At 28.7% G+C, this 15,092-nt stretch overlaps 1 protein-coding gene and 1 long non-coding RNA gene across 3 annotated transcripts in view; one reads left to right on the top strand and one right to left on the bottom strand.

Moving 5' to 3' along the window:
• The window catches only part of LOC107443843 (doublesex- and mab-3-related transcription factor 1A), a 172,613-nt gene extending 165,468 nt beyond the window's left edge, over window positions 1-7,145 (bottom strand). The window contains exon 1 of the mRNA XM_043050834.2: window positions 6,272-7,145. Coding sequence (XP_042906768.2) covers window positions 6,272-7,058 — 787 coding nt within the window. The 5' untranslated portion in view covers window positions 7,059-7,145. The remainder of the gene's footprint in view (window positions 1-6,271) is intronic.
• LOC139426938 (uncharacterized) overlaps window positions 1-15,092 on the top strand; it is a 121,503-nt gene that overhangs the window by 16,703 nt on the left and 89,708 nt on the right. For both annotated transcript variants that reach the window (XR_011638063.1, XR_011638062.1), the window contains exon 2: window positions 4,299-4,353. This is a non-coding gene — a long non-coding RNA (uncharacterized lncRNA). The remainder of the gene's footprint in view (window positions 1-4,298; window positions 4,354-15,092) is intronic.

Raw genomic sequence — 15,092 nt, 5'->3', positions numbered from 1 at the left:
TATATATATATATATACAATAACCTCATAAGACATATGCTAATACTTTTTAAGTTTTACCAGGATGTGGCCACACTGATATATTACGGTCAATGTAAATAATCGATTAATATTGATAATGGCTGTTATTATTAATAATAATCAAGTAAGTCGCATAAAGAGAATAATTTATTTGAATTTATCACATTTGCAGGTTACTATGAACAATTACCAATGAAGTTTGATCAGTGTATTAATTATCAACACATTCGGCTTGAGATTTCCAATAAACATGATTAAAAAACACACAAAATTTCTTAATTTCCTTAATAAAATTCTTTCATAGAATGTTTGATAAAATGTACAAAATTCCTGAATAAAAGAGATATGCTAAGAAATATCACAGTTTTGTGTCTATCTTTATAATATGAATGTTAAATTTTATATCATGTGGAGCTTTGCTGTAATATATTTCAGTAAAGTAAATGCATCTATCCATGTTTTGTTTCGAATTTCATATCGAATATATAATTTATTAAATATGTACTTGTGGAACGAATTTTAAATTTATGAACTCGAGACATCAGAAGTCTTTATTTATCAATAGATATGATAATGCACGAAGAAAAAAATTTTGATAAATATAACTTATTGTATGGTAATGACATTTCTGATAAAAAAAAATCATAATTCTGATTAATAAAACCAAAAATACGGACTTTAAATCATTTATTTGGTAATTTTTCCGCTTATATGGTAACGGTTTACAAGAAATTCTGGTTTTTTAAGTTATAATTTTTATTACCGCACATTTAGTAAAAAATAAATTTTATGGCATAAATGGTAATATGCTACGCTCTAAGGCATTATGAAAAATTACCAAGTTTTACAACATCTCCCTAATTTTATTATACATTTTAAAACCATATTTTATTTCTAATTTTACCATATTCTGATAGTTTCGATCAGATTTTTTTCCTCAGAGTATAAATTAAAAAAAAACTCAAGCAAATTCAACTTCTAAAATTATTTATTTTAAAATTAAAATACGAGTCAAAATTCGTATTTCATGTAATCCTTTATTTTTTTCCAACTCTACTGATTATTCTATATTATTATTTATATGTTATTATTTTTATCTATGCTATTATTCTGATTATTTATATTAACTCTACTTAGATTTAATATTTTAGCCCATAAACATGTATTACATTAGATTAGAAGTTTCATTAAATTATGTCCTATTAGCCATATTGACTGAACTTCATTGGCAATTATTAATAATAATCGGTTAATGTAATTATTGTGCTTAATTTGTCATTGACAATTAATAATAATAACCGGCTATTGTGATTAATAAGCATAATTTATCATTGGCAATTATTAATAATAACCGTTTATTGTGATTAATAAGCTTGATTTATCATTGGCGGCAATTCTTAATAATAACCGGTTAATGTGATTAATTTATCATGGTTATTATTAAAAATTGCCAGATTTATTACCTTAACCCATTATATATCTACATGCAATATATACGTTAATTTAGTGACGGTGCATTTATTTTCGTATTCTATGTCTTATTTTTGAATAATTCACTGAACTAAAATAAATAAATTATAATTTAAAAAAATGCATAGTAATTCATTCGGAATATTTCACAACGCATAGCTGTATGTATTGTGTTTTAAATTTTAGAAAAATTACATCTTCGAAAATTCACCCACTTGTTTATCCAACAGATAAATTGTATTTTTCTTGTAGCATTTATGACTGAGAAAAATAACATTGTCGCATTCGAACCTTATCAGATGTTCCTAGAATTGTTTCTAACTAGCCAGCCCATCCTCTTGCGATAAGTAATACTTATATTAAGACTTTTACGCACTAAACTGCGATTTCTATTTTTATCTTTTCTGCTTTTAGATGCTATCCGGTGGCGTTAGTTAAAATAGTACGGATGAACAGTCGCTTTTGGATAATAGTTTTAGCTAGTGTTGTTATTATATAAATCCCTTTCAATGGGTTTTAGGGAAAATTGTTGATAATATGTTACCAAAAGAAAGATTAATAATTGTGAATACTCCATTGCATGGACAAGGTGATTTTAAGTAATCAATTTTAATTTTTATGAATAAGGAAGTTTGAATATGGTTTTCTTTTTATAAGTATCAATGATAATTTTGAAATAAAATTTTATATTCTAAAGCAAATAATAACATATAGGATTAGGAACAGATTCTTCTAAATTTCTCCCTTGAAATAGTTTGCGTTAAATCTACAAAAAATATTTTGTGTATAAATGGAAAAACACTTAGAAACGTATTTTTTTAAAACGAATATTTGTGTTCAGATTTTATAGATGGATTATCGATACATTATCGATAGACTATCGATATATTATTGATATATTAAAAAAAATGCTTTGGATGCCTAAAAGGTGACTAAGTTCGCTTGTTCCATGGAACAAAGTGCGCCGAATGGAAACGTTGCAGTTATGTAAATTGATGAACTCTTCACTCAGAAAAAAATTATGGTCAAAACAACCAGATGGTACCAATTGATTCCGCATTATGGTACCGCATATTGGTACCGCAATATGGTACCAATTTACCGAGTTTCTGGCTCTATTGGAAAACACAAAAAGCTCTTTTACTGAAGAGCATAGGTTAATGACTGCGGTAAAATTTAAAAAAAATATATAATTTTAGAATATGTGTCAAAATTTTTTTATTGTGGTAAAATTTGGTATAATTTGGTATATTTGGTAAAATTTGAATAAATTTACTTTCTAGTTTTGAAGTTTTTACTAAATATGTGGTAATAAGAACTATAATTTTGTAAATTAGAATTTCCGATAAATCGTTACCATATGAACGGCAAAATTACCAAACGAAAGGTTTAAATACCGTATACATATCAGTAATATTAACCAAAATTATGTTTTTTGTTTGTTTTGTTTTTACTAAAATATTATTACTATGCAGTCCGGTAATTTTGCAAAAATCTTTTTCTCTGTGTGCAATTACAGTTGATTAACATTAAAAGCGAATACAAATTGATTTCAGAGTCTCGAATTTCTAGCTTAAATCAGATATGTTTTGTTAATAAGTCATTTTGAAAGGCGATTTAAAATATAATTATTATACTATGAAAATTTAAAGCCGAGTAATTATATTTATGTTGAATTGATAAACATAAAACCATATAATAACTGGACAAAAATAAGATAAAAGAAAAAATATGTTTATGTAAGGAATTGAAAACTACTAAAATATGTAATTACTGAACACAAATATGATAAACGAAAAAATATATTTATGTAAAGAATTGATAACTACTAAAATATGTAATTACAGCACAAAAATAAGATAAAGGAAAAAATATGTTTATGTAAGGAATTGATAACTACTAAAATATGTAATTACAGCACAAAAATATGATAAACGAAAAAATATGTTTATGTAAGGAATTGAAAACTACTAAAATATGTAATTACTGAACACAAATATGATAAACGAAAAAATATATTTATGTAAAGAATTGATAACTACTAAAATATGTAATTACAGCACAAAAATAAGATAAAGGAAAAAATATGTTTATGTAAGGAATTGATAACTACTAAAATATGTAATTACTGAGCAAATATATGATAAACGAAAAAATATGTTTATGACAAAAATTCACTAACATAAAAACATAATTTAGGTCGTTAAAAACATAATTTGAGTTTTAGATGAATACATTAGGAAGGATATCTATCTCATTAAAACATAGTATATTATAAATAAGTAATTTAATATAATAATTACTATTTTCCGAATATCATAATACTTTGAAGCCTAATAAATTTTCAATTCGTAAATAATACTTAGCATTCAGAATTTAATTTGTATGCTTCTATACTAAAAAGAAGGTTTATTTTGCTCTACTTTATTATTCATAATTTATTCAAAAATAAAAGCAAAGATTATGTTTTTTAGAGTTGAATTTGTTGTGCAATTTGTAAAACCATGGCTTAGGTTAATAATTAATAATAATAGAATATTCGATTATGTCGATGATTATAATTAGGTCAATGTGTCAAATATGATTAGATAGTTAGTAACTAATTTGTATTCCTCAAGTAATTGGACAAAACATACAAATAAAAATCAAATCCAAGACTTTACCACGACATACCAAAATCATATTATATTCTACTGTCTAGCTAAATTTAAAATAATAAATATTCATAATTTCTTTTATCTTGACATACTTAGCTTTCATGTTATCTTTAGTTCAATATCAAAAATAAAAACAATTTACTTGTTTCAGAAATAATCCAGGCACTAATTAGATTCAAGAAAGAGAGTGAATATGTTATGTTAAGGTAATTTAAAAAGTTTGAATGTTATATTAATATTTGTTATGATCTATGATCTTTGTTATGATTTAATTTTTAAGAAATTTCATATCTTTATTAGAATTAATAATCTCATATCTTTATTAGAACTTATAACTTTATTAGAACTTATAACTTTATTAGAACTAATTATATCTTTATTAGAATGTGAAAATAACTTTATATTGGCAACGTTAAGCAATGCACTGTTATTTTTATTATATTTTTGAAAGAGTGCATCTAGAAAACTAATGATTTTCAGGAGACAATATCTCGCAAGTGAGGGAGAGAGGAACTAGAGTAGACAAAATGGAATATTTCTGTTATTTATCGTTCAGGATTTCACTATAAGTTTTGGCTGGTTAGCAAAGTTGCATTATACTTCCACTGTAAAAAAGGGTTTCTCAAAAATGTGTCAAAATAGCTTCGAAACAAGTAATAGTCCATAATTCCTCGCAGCGACTATAACATAAGGCTTCCAAACTCTCTCTGGACTAAAGTGTAATTAGGGTGGCTTCAGCATGCTACTACGAACCCGGTGGTCTTTGGTTCGAATCTTCCTTCAGCTGCCAAAATTTTTCTCTCCACGTCACTTTTGTCCATTTTGCTCAGGAATGATAATATTGAATTCAATTTTGAATCAATTTCAATTTTGAATACATGGCGATTTTCAAATTCGACTGTTATACTTGCTTCGGATCTACTTTTACACGTTTTCGCTCCATGTGGAAAAACCTTTTTTTACAGTGTTTATTTGTAATTACAATGTAAAACACTAGATTGTTAAATAACAAATTAGAAAAATTTAAAAAACTAGACTTTTGTGGTGGAAAAGCAATTTTTTAAATTGTACTTTAATTGCGTCTTAATAGCCATATTTATTCATATATAATATTTCCCAATGTTATAAACGATAAATGCAAATATTTTTATGTTATAAATTATAATGCTATGAATGATATGCACGTCTTTAACTAATGAATGGTAAGTTAAAAGGAATAGATGAATTTATGGGGATGCTGTGGATACATAGATTGGACATGACAATATTATTAGGGTTTTCACGGTTCTTAGAAAAATTTAATATGGTTCGAGATTTGTATCACATTCGTTGCCTCTATTTTAATCAAATCACCTAATCAAGCTGTCTGAGGAAAAAATATGGGCTAAATACTAACAGATCATTTATTAGGGTATTTATTTAGTGATTTAGATTATTTTCCAAAATATTTAATTTATTTGCAACTTTATGGTACAAGTAATTTATAGCACTCAAAAATTTCCTGCATGGTTGCAAATTTAGGAATGTTAATATTTTAATTCCAAAATACTGACTACTTCTGGAATTTTTTAATTCTTATAGCATTTGCAAAAGGGTGATTTTCGAATTTTCTCAGCTGACATTTAATATTTATTTAGAACTATTTTCTAAAGTAAAAACCAAATTCGATTTAACTAAAATATATTCTTCTGCTAAATAAATATAAAAAAGTGCATTTCTAATTTACGCATTGGTTTTGAAACAATTTTTTTTTTACATTATTTCTTTTCTTAAATTATATTCATGATTTTATTCTTTTCTAGTAAATTAAACGGATTTTTACCTATTTATAAGAAGAAACTGTCTGGAAATTAGTTTTTGAACCATGAAATGTTTTTTTTTATTATTATTGTGCTTCTCTTACACTACATTTATGTTTTTATTCTTTTTTGAATAAATTAAGCAGACCTTCGCCTAGTTATGAGAAAAATTGTCTGGAAATTAGTTTTTGAACCATTTGCTTTCAAAAAATAAACTCATAATAATTAGTGTTCAATTCGTTATATTTTTACATTAAGTTGCTATACTCGTATGAAGCTCAAAAAAAATAAATAATAATAATAATAATAATTTAAAAATATTTACTTATTTTTTCTTCGATATCAGGATCAGTTTGCGTCCCCTCAGCAACAAACTTATTATTTTCTATCTCAATGCAGCTATCACTATCATCATCGTCATAATCCATGTCTTTGGTAACTACTTCCGTTGTCTTGGGAACCATTTTCCCCATAACTTCATCCTGAATAAGTGCACGTCTCAAAGCAACTTGCTTCGCCATAACTTTTTGCCTTTCAGCAATCACCATGCACTTTTCACACTTACACCTGCGATGCACACAATGTCGCTTATGTCCTTTCAAATCCACACTTTTGCCATGATTTCTGCACCGCGCACACTTCGGATTACGCAGACCACCCCCTCCATTTTGTACAGGAAAGGCATTAGAACTACAATTAGAATACTCACCATTCGAATTAGCATGTTCCTCTATCGTTGAATAATCCAATGGTACGTACTTAATATCCATTTTCTCAAGCCATGTGGTATCAACTGTACCGCTTTTTTTCCTGTTGATTTGAGGGCGGCCATTGCTGGTTTGAGAAATCGTCGATTCTTCTGTATCAGAAACATCGATTACGTCTATGCTATTTTTAACAGAAATATTGTTATTTTTAACAGAAATATTGTTATTTTTATCAGAAACATCGTTATTTTTATTCCAACAGGATGATTTTTGTGGTGATTTGGCGAGTTTTTCAGCGCTTTCATTGCAATCGAGTTTATCTTTCAAAAAGTCCTTTCGGAGGCTCTCAATAAAGCATTTGTAATGTTTTTTTTCGCCATACTCCATCAACACCTTCACCTTCATTGTTTAGCAGAAAAAATACAACGAAGCAACTCTTCAAAAACATTCCACAGAATGACCTACCTTGGCGAAGAAAGTAACATAGACTGCTAGTAAACATTAAAAAATCTGCCACATTTCGCAATTTGGTTTTAAAAATAGGCCGTTAATGCACTTATCTCAATTAATATTTGAATCACGTCGATGACTTATTCCATATATAAATTGCCCTTTCCTTACCTGAGTAGAGATTGAAAATATAAATGTTCAAGGACACTCTCGAACTTTTTACAAATCTTGTAGGTGCAAGGTGAACGTGTCTATATTTAGATGCAAGATAACCTTGCAATACTTTAAATAGCAACTTATTTATAAATTTTCGTAGCATCAAATGCACATTTTATATACTTCGTCACATACGCATTGCATAACGTTCAATTAAAAACGGTTGAAACAGCAAGCCGGAATAATTGCTTTCTAATCAAGCTATTCATTTTCATGAGTTAACTTTTCAACCTAATAAACTTGTTTTCTTTGAAAAGGTCGAACTATCGAAGTTTGTAATCACTTATAATTTATTAATAAATAATTTCAAGAGTTGTAACGGCGCGTGATTAATTGCGCCAAATGAATAAATATTCCTTTCTTAGAAAAACAAAATCTTGAAACTTTTTTATAGTCACACTATTAAATCAACAGATTATTTTTTATCAATACTTTACTATAAGAAGGATAGAATTTTTCATTTAAAGCAAATAAATAAATAAAGGTTCCTTCTTAACGCTGTTGTCTCCAAAATTTATAGCATGTTTGCATAAAATATATGTTAAAGCTGTTATAAAATTAATAAATAGAGGTTTTATTTTATAATGTTAAAGAATATTTTGTATCGAATATATTTCAAAGTTGCGTTAAAATAAATAAATAATTAAATCCATTAGATTGTTGTCATCGGATTTTAAATTATATTTTCATTGAAAGTTACGTTGAATCTGTATTAAAATAAATGAAGAAGCTTTTGTCACCAAATTTTAAATTATATTTTCAATAAAACAAATGTTGAAGATTTTATAAAATAAATTCAAAAAATTTTGTCTCTTATAAAGTTAAATCGTATTTTCTATCGAACACATATTAAAGTTGTGTTAAAATAAATTAATATATGTTCAAATTTGAGACTATAGTTTCCGAACTTTAAATTATATTTTGAATAAAAGATATGTTGGAGCTGTCAAAAAAAAAAAATAAAGGTTGTCTCATAAAAGTTGAAGTATATGTTGAATCTATGTTAAAATAAATAAAAATTTCCTTTTTGAAGCTGTTGCCTCCAAATTTTAAATTATATTTTTAAATTAAGATATGATGAAGCTGTCATAAAAATATTAAGAAGTTGTCTCTTATAAAGGCATATTTTCTACAGAACATATATTAAAGCTGTTTTAAAATAAATGAATAAATCTTCAAATTTGAGACTGTAGTCTCAAAATTTTAAATTAGGTTTTAAATAAAAGATATGATGAAGCTGTCATTAAAAATAAATAAAAGTTGTCTCATAAAAGTTAAAGTATATTTTTATTGAGTAAATATTGAACCAATGTTAAAACAAATAAAGGTTTCCTTTTGAAGCTGTTCTGTCCAAATTTTAAATTTTACTTTAAATAAAGCTGTGTTAAATAAATAAATGCTCAAATTTGTGTCTGCTGTCTCCGAATTTTAAATTATATTTTCAATAAAAGATATGTTTAATCTGCCTTAAAAATAAATAAAAGGTGTCTCATATAAGTTAAAGGATATTTTCTATCTAGTATAAGTTCAACTATGTGTTAAAATAAATAAATAAATGTTCAAATTTGAGGATGTGGTCACCAAAATTTAAATTATACTTTCAGTAAAAGAAGTGTTGAAACTGAAAGCTTTTATAAAATAAATAAAGGTTGTCTGTTATAAAGTTGAAGTATATTTTCTATAGAACATATGTTAAAGGTATTTTAATATAAATTAATAAATGTTCAAATTTGAGGCTGTTGTCTCCAAATTTTAAATTATATTTTCAATAGAAGACATGTTAGAGCTGTTAGAAAATAAATAAATACAGCTTGTCTCTTATAAAGAGCACGCATCCTGGGCTGTAGTGCCACCAAAGAAGGAAGGAATGCGAGATATTTATGTATTACATTACACTATTCTTATTTTTTTTATACACGAGGCCTTGGTCATATGGTTTTGAGCCCCCCGAAATTTTGTTCATGAGAAATAATTCTAATATGTTCACTCGATATTTTTTACATGAGAAAGAACCAAATTAAAAAGATTAGGGCCATTAATTTTCAATTAAACAGGTTTTGGTTCTTTTACACCCGTCTTTAAGAGTCATTCAGTGATTACAGTGATTAGTATAGCTACATTAACATCCTGTTTTTGTCAAGGATTCTAAAAATAAACAGTGGTAATTATTGAACACTCTGTATAACATTTAAAAGTAACTGCTGATAATATCATTTATAGATATTTAATTCTTTGAGGACAATGATGTTAACAATACATGCTATACATTAATATGATTTCTTTTCGTCTCTTCTTAAACACTAATATTTGAAATATGCGTATTTACAACTGTTGCGATAAAATCGCCGAAGGGAATGTACAATCTAATCAAAGTTTCAATTAACTAGAGCAACAAATTTTAAAATGAAACTCTCTAATTTATAACCCCATCAGAGGTTTCAAATGTTTTCAGTTCTCTAAAAACAGAATTTGTCGTCAGGTTAGAGTTAATTCGAATTTATCGCCAATCAAAATCCCCATCAGTAGAAATTTCAACTAGCTAGAGTGGATTTCAGTTGGAGTTCTAGTCTTGATTACAATGCAAGTTAAGTATTGCGTAACTGGTGAAAGAAAAATGTTTCACCTATTTCTTTCATTTTATCACCAATCAAAATTTTGATGATTTTCCATTAGCAAATAAACAGCAGACAACTAAAAAGAAGAAAGGAATGAAATAGCTGCGAAGGACGTTGGGTGAGAACTTAAGAAGTTTTTGGTGATGATATTAAAGAGCTGTGGCCTACAAAAACAGAATTATTTTGATTATTTTAGTCCTTTAGACACTTTCATTAACATACATACATATATATATATATGTATGTATATACAGTCAAACCTCGCTATAGTGAACACGGTTTATAGTGAACTCACGGATATAGTGAACGAAATGCTTGGTCCCGTGCCTTGCTATGCGCGCATAATGTTATTTTTTGTGGATATAGTGAACCAAAAAAGTGTGGAAGTTGGATATAATGAACTTTTTTCTGTCTTCGACTGATTTTTTTTGTAATGATTTTGAAATTTCTACTTCAAAATAAATACATATACCGATTTTTAAAACCATCTGTAGAGGGGTAATGTAGTGATAAGCATTTTTTATTGTTTGCCTTTTTTTATTTCACTTTCCCATCCCTAAACAAACCAAGCAGATGTTTCCAACCCAGACAGATGATGCACCTGTAAGGTGTCAGTGGGATCAATATGCATTTTCTGTCAGATGGAATGAGCAATTATTCATTATTTGTCAAAGGGTTGGACACTAATATGTGTTGATAAGGCTCTCATTTCAACACCTTTTTGCTCTCAGTTCAGCTAAAAGAAAGTCTGCACACAAGTGTCTCAAATTTAACTATGGCGAGCAGTAAACGTAAGACGTTCTCCTTTGATGATAAAATGGGCATAATCAGAAAAATTGAAAATGGATGCAATCAAGCTGATATTTTCAGGGAATATAAATTATCCAAAACTGCAGTTTGTAACATATGGAAAACTAGGCAATTAATAATTTCTGCTCATGAGAGAAATTTAGATGGCAGCAGATCGCAAGGATGAAAGATTAGAAAGCAAGATTAGAAAGCAGATCGCAAGGATGTTGAAGAAGCATTACTGAAGTGGTTCACCATTCGAAGAAGGCAATCTTCCAGTATTTGGACAAATGTCGATGAATTTGCTAAGTGATTTTATGAGACTACTTTATGTGCTCGAATGGCAAGTTAGACCTGTTTAAAAAACGGAATAACAGAAATTCAGGAAAAATTATCTGAGAGTCGGGAAGTATTTCTATATCTGATGTTGAGGATTGCTCATCAGCTAAAGATTGCAATTTTCTTTTGTACGCAAGACGAAAAGTAATTAAAAATAACACATTTTTTGCTACTACATAATATTTTTCAGTCAGTTATTTGAATAATGTGTAATAAAAGGGAGGAGTTTTGGAACTATTAGTTAAATTGCCATCGTAACGGATATAGTGAACACCCAGTTATAGTGAACCGAAATTTCGGTCCCTTGAAGGTTCACTATAACGGGATTTGACTGTATATATATATATATATATATATATAGTTATATACAGTGAATTCGCGATAACTCGAATCTGATAGGACTGACGAAAAACTTCGACATATCGGAAGTTCGACTTACCGTTAGTTTCGGTTTTGGACTTTCGAAATATTGTCGGATTATTTAATTAACGCTTATTAATTACAAATCTGCTAAATGCTTACAATATTTAAGATCATTTTTCTGACAAGCCATTTACGATAAGACTGTTTGAAGCACTTTATGATACCCTGGTCCATCGGCTGCAACTTTGCTGTTGTGTTTGGCGGGACAAGTTTACTGCTTACAAATTAGGTAGATAACTATGCGTTGTGCATTTATCCATAAAAAGTATCACTTTTCTTTTTTTAGCGAAGAATTTCCGATCCAATTTTCTTACATAGTCTTCAAATAAAACTGATGTCATTCAAAACTTTTTGTTAGACTTGNGAACTGTTTGCAATTTCAAATTAATATTGAAATGCACAGGTTTAGAATTTTCTACAGTGAAAAGTTTTCGGTACTTCAGTGTTCAAAAAAGTATACAAAAGCTAGACGTTAAGAACGTATCCAATGAGCGAGCAAAGCGAGCATCGGATTGCGAAGCAATCCGAAATGAACTGCGAAAGCAGTTCCGGGGGTTGGCGAGCGCCAGCGAGCAGGGGGCGAAGCCTCCTAGTATTTATTTAATTAGAGTGATTCAGTTAATTTACGTTAATTGCAGTAAAAATTACAATGTATCAGATTATTTGTTCCGTAACATGTTCCGGTTAAAATGAATTTTGCAGTAAATGATACCTGCGCCTTGAGTGGCGGTACTTTTCCCCATAATTTGACCCCAAATTTTTACAGTGTAGTACAATAATGTGTTTTAGTGTTCTCAATAATAAGTGATAACATTGTAGCATGTATGAGCTGTTTGCGATTAAATGTGTAACTGATAATATGCAAAATTGTTTATCGCTACCTTTTTTTATGTCGCAAATTCTATTGGTTGAAAAACAAGAAGCCAATGAACTCATTTTTGTAAATATTATTTTCTTTTTATGTCATATACATATTTTTTATATTTATATTCCTAACAGATAAGCGTTGAACTAAAACCACTTTCAATTACAGTTTTAATAAACTTGACAGTAACAATCAAAATTTCAAAAACTAATCTTTTTAATATTTAAATTTTTTTTCATTCTCTAAATGTATCTTTGTTACAGTTGGAGCGATCCTATAAAAATAGTCTATATACATAAAAATGAATATCTGTCTGTGTTTGTGTCCTTTTACATATTCCTAAGCCATCAGCACAAAAGTGATGAAGTTCGGCATATAGATAATTCGAAGCACGAGTAAGGTCATTGTTGTCATTAGAACATTCTACGTCAAGCACTTCGAGAGGGATAAGCGAAAGACGAATTGTCAATTTTCCGATTGGTTAAGCATTAGACATTGTTTTAAATTTAACTATAGGCAGTTAAATTTTTTTATTGGATTTACGTACATTCGCATGCTTGTTTGCTCAATTTAGGCTTATAAACCTTTGTCAAAGAAAAACAGATAGAACAATACAGAAAAGGACAGCACGAAGATACATCCAGAGTAACAGCGGGATTCGAACCCGCTGCCTCCACGCTTTGCGCAGTGTTTGGCGGGTGATACCGCTCGGCCAGGGTGGCCCCCTATTTTTTTAAAAATATTTTAAAGATATCAGCAGTGATATTTGCTTGCTTAGAGCTCTATTTGAAAAAAAAAAGGTTATTGCAAGTACTTTAATATCGTACTTTTTGTGTTATTTATTTATATTCCTAAAAGATAAACGTTGATCTAAAACAACTTATAATTACAGTTTTAATGTACCTGACGATAATAATCAAAATTTAAAAATAATCTGTTTAATATTTTACCTTTTTTTTTTTCATTCTTAAAATGTATCTTTGTTACATTTGGAATGAGCCTCTGAAACTAGTCTCTCTCTATATATAATTGAATGTCTGTCCGTGTGCGCGCCCTTTTCGTACTCCTAAATCATCCAATCGGAAGGGATGAAGTTTGGCATATAGATAGCTGGAAGCACAAGGAAGGTAGGTCACTGTCGACATTAGAGCATTCCACATCAAACCCTTCGAGAGGAATAAGCGAAAAACGAAATGGAATTTTCTGATTGGTTAAGCGTTAGCCATTGTTTCATATTTGACTATAGACATTTCAATTTTTTTTTCAATTTTTTTAAAAGATATCAGTGATATTTGTTGATCAAAAAAAGTGTATTGCGCGTACTTTAATATCTAATTATTTTTTATTCGCTTTGTCCGATAAATTCAATGAACGACAATTACTCAGCGCTAAATTAATATTTCTAAAGTTATCTGATACCACGTGTTTATTTTGTTCATAGAATTTCTTTTTTAAATGTGTTTCTACAAAAATAAAAATTTAAAATAAACAGTGATTGAAATGAAAATTTTTTTTCTTCATATATTCAAAGGTAAAATTATAGAAAAAGTGGTACTAATTCGCTTAGGAGAAACGTAAAAAATCGCCATTCCATTATTGACGCCAGTGATTCTTAATTAATTTAGGTGATATATGTATACTAAAAAAGAAATAAACTACGTATTAAAAGGTAAAACTCATGGAGTAAAGGTATCATTTAAAAGCAGGGTTTTCCAACTCACATGAGGCCGGGGGCCACAATTAAAAACATAAATCAAATGGCGGGCCGCAACTTTATCAAAATTTTATATAGGACTCTTTTATGTTTGAAGGAACATTAAATATTACTGTCAGATTTTTACCAAGTTGTACAAAACAAAAGTATTGAATTGCGAATTAAAATAAAATGTACATTTTTAAAAATATTTAATTGCATATTAAAAAATTCGGGCAACAATAACTTTGATGTGCACCCATGTATTAAACAATTAATGTGCAACAGATATCCAATTGTTAAGATATAAAACTTTAAAAAGGTTGGTATTAAAACTTACATAGTAGCACACAAAATGGTCAATGACAAAATTGAGGTTTGTCTGCTGCAACCACTAGAGAATAGATATTTACAAATGTGTGTGTAAATATTTTCGTCCAAAATGAGTGGTTTTAAAAAGTTAAGTCGGAGAATTTCTTCGAGAAAATTTCTGATACACACATGCTAAATTATATTCACAAAATACAAAAAATTGAAATAGAAAAGAGCAACATACACGATTATTTTTATGTTTGAATAAATATCTTCTTGGATGCAAATCCTGAGAAATAATTTTTTTTGCACCGGTGATATGTAAAATTTCACAGAAACGAAGAAACTAGGTTTTATTAACGAGAAAAGTATTTTAAACCCATATAGATTTTTTACGAAATCTGTCCGCAAAAAAATGACAACTAATATATTTTAGTTCGCGGGCCACAAAAAAAGGCTTCGCTGACCGGATGCGGCCCCCGGGCTGCCAGTTGGAAACCACTGATTTAGAGGAACTGTAAAAATTGCCATGACGACAATGATGCTTATTTAGTGTTCATAATATGTATAAACTAGGAGGTTTCGCCCCCTGCTCGATAGCGCTCGCCAACCCCCGGAACTGCTTTCGCACTTCATTTCGGATTGCTTTGCAATCCGATGCTCGCTTTGCTAGCTCATTGGATACGTTCTTAACGTCTAGCTTTTGTATACTTTTTAGAACACTACCTATCAGCACC

Source organism: Parasteatoda tepidariorum, chromosome 10, assembly GCF_043381705.1.
Source record: "Parasteatoda tepidariorum isolate YZ-2023 chromosome 10, CAS_Ptep_4.0, whole genome shotgun sequence".
Lineage (NCBI taxonomy): Eukaryota > Metazoa > Arthropoda > Arachnida > Araneae > Theridiidae > Parasteatoda > Parasteatoda tepidariorum.
Note: the sequence above shows the minus strand (reverse complement) of the source record. Positions and strands in the feature narration are given on the sequence as shown.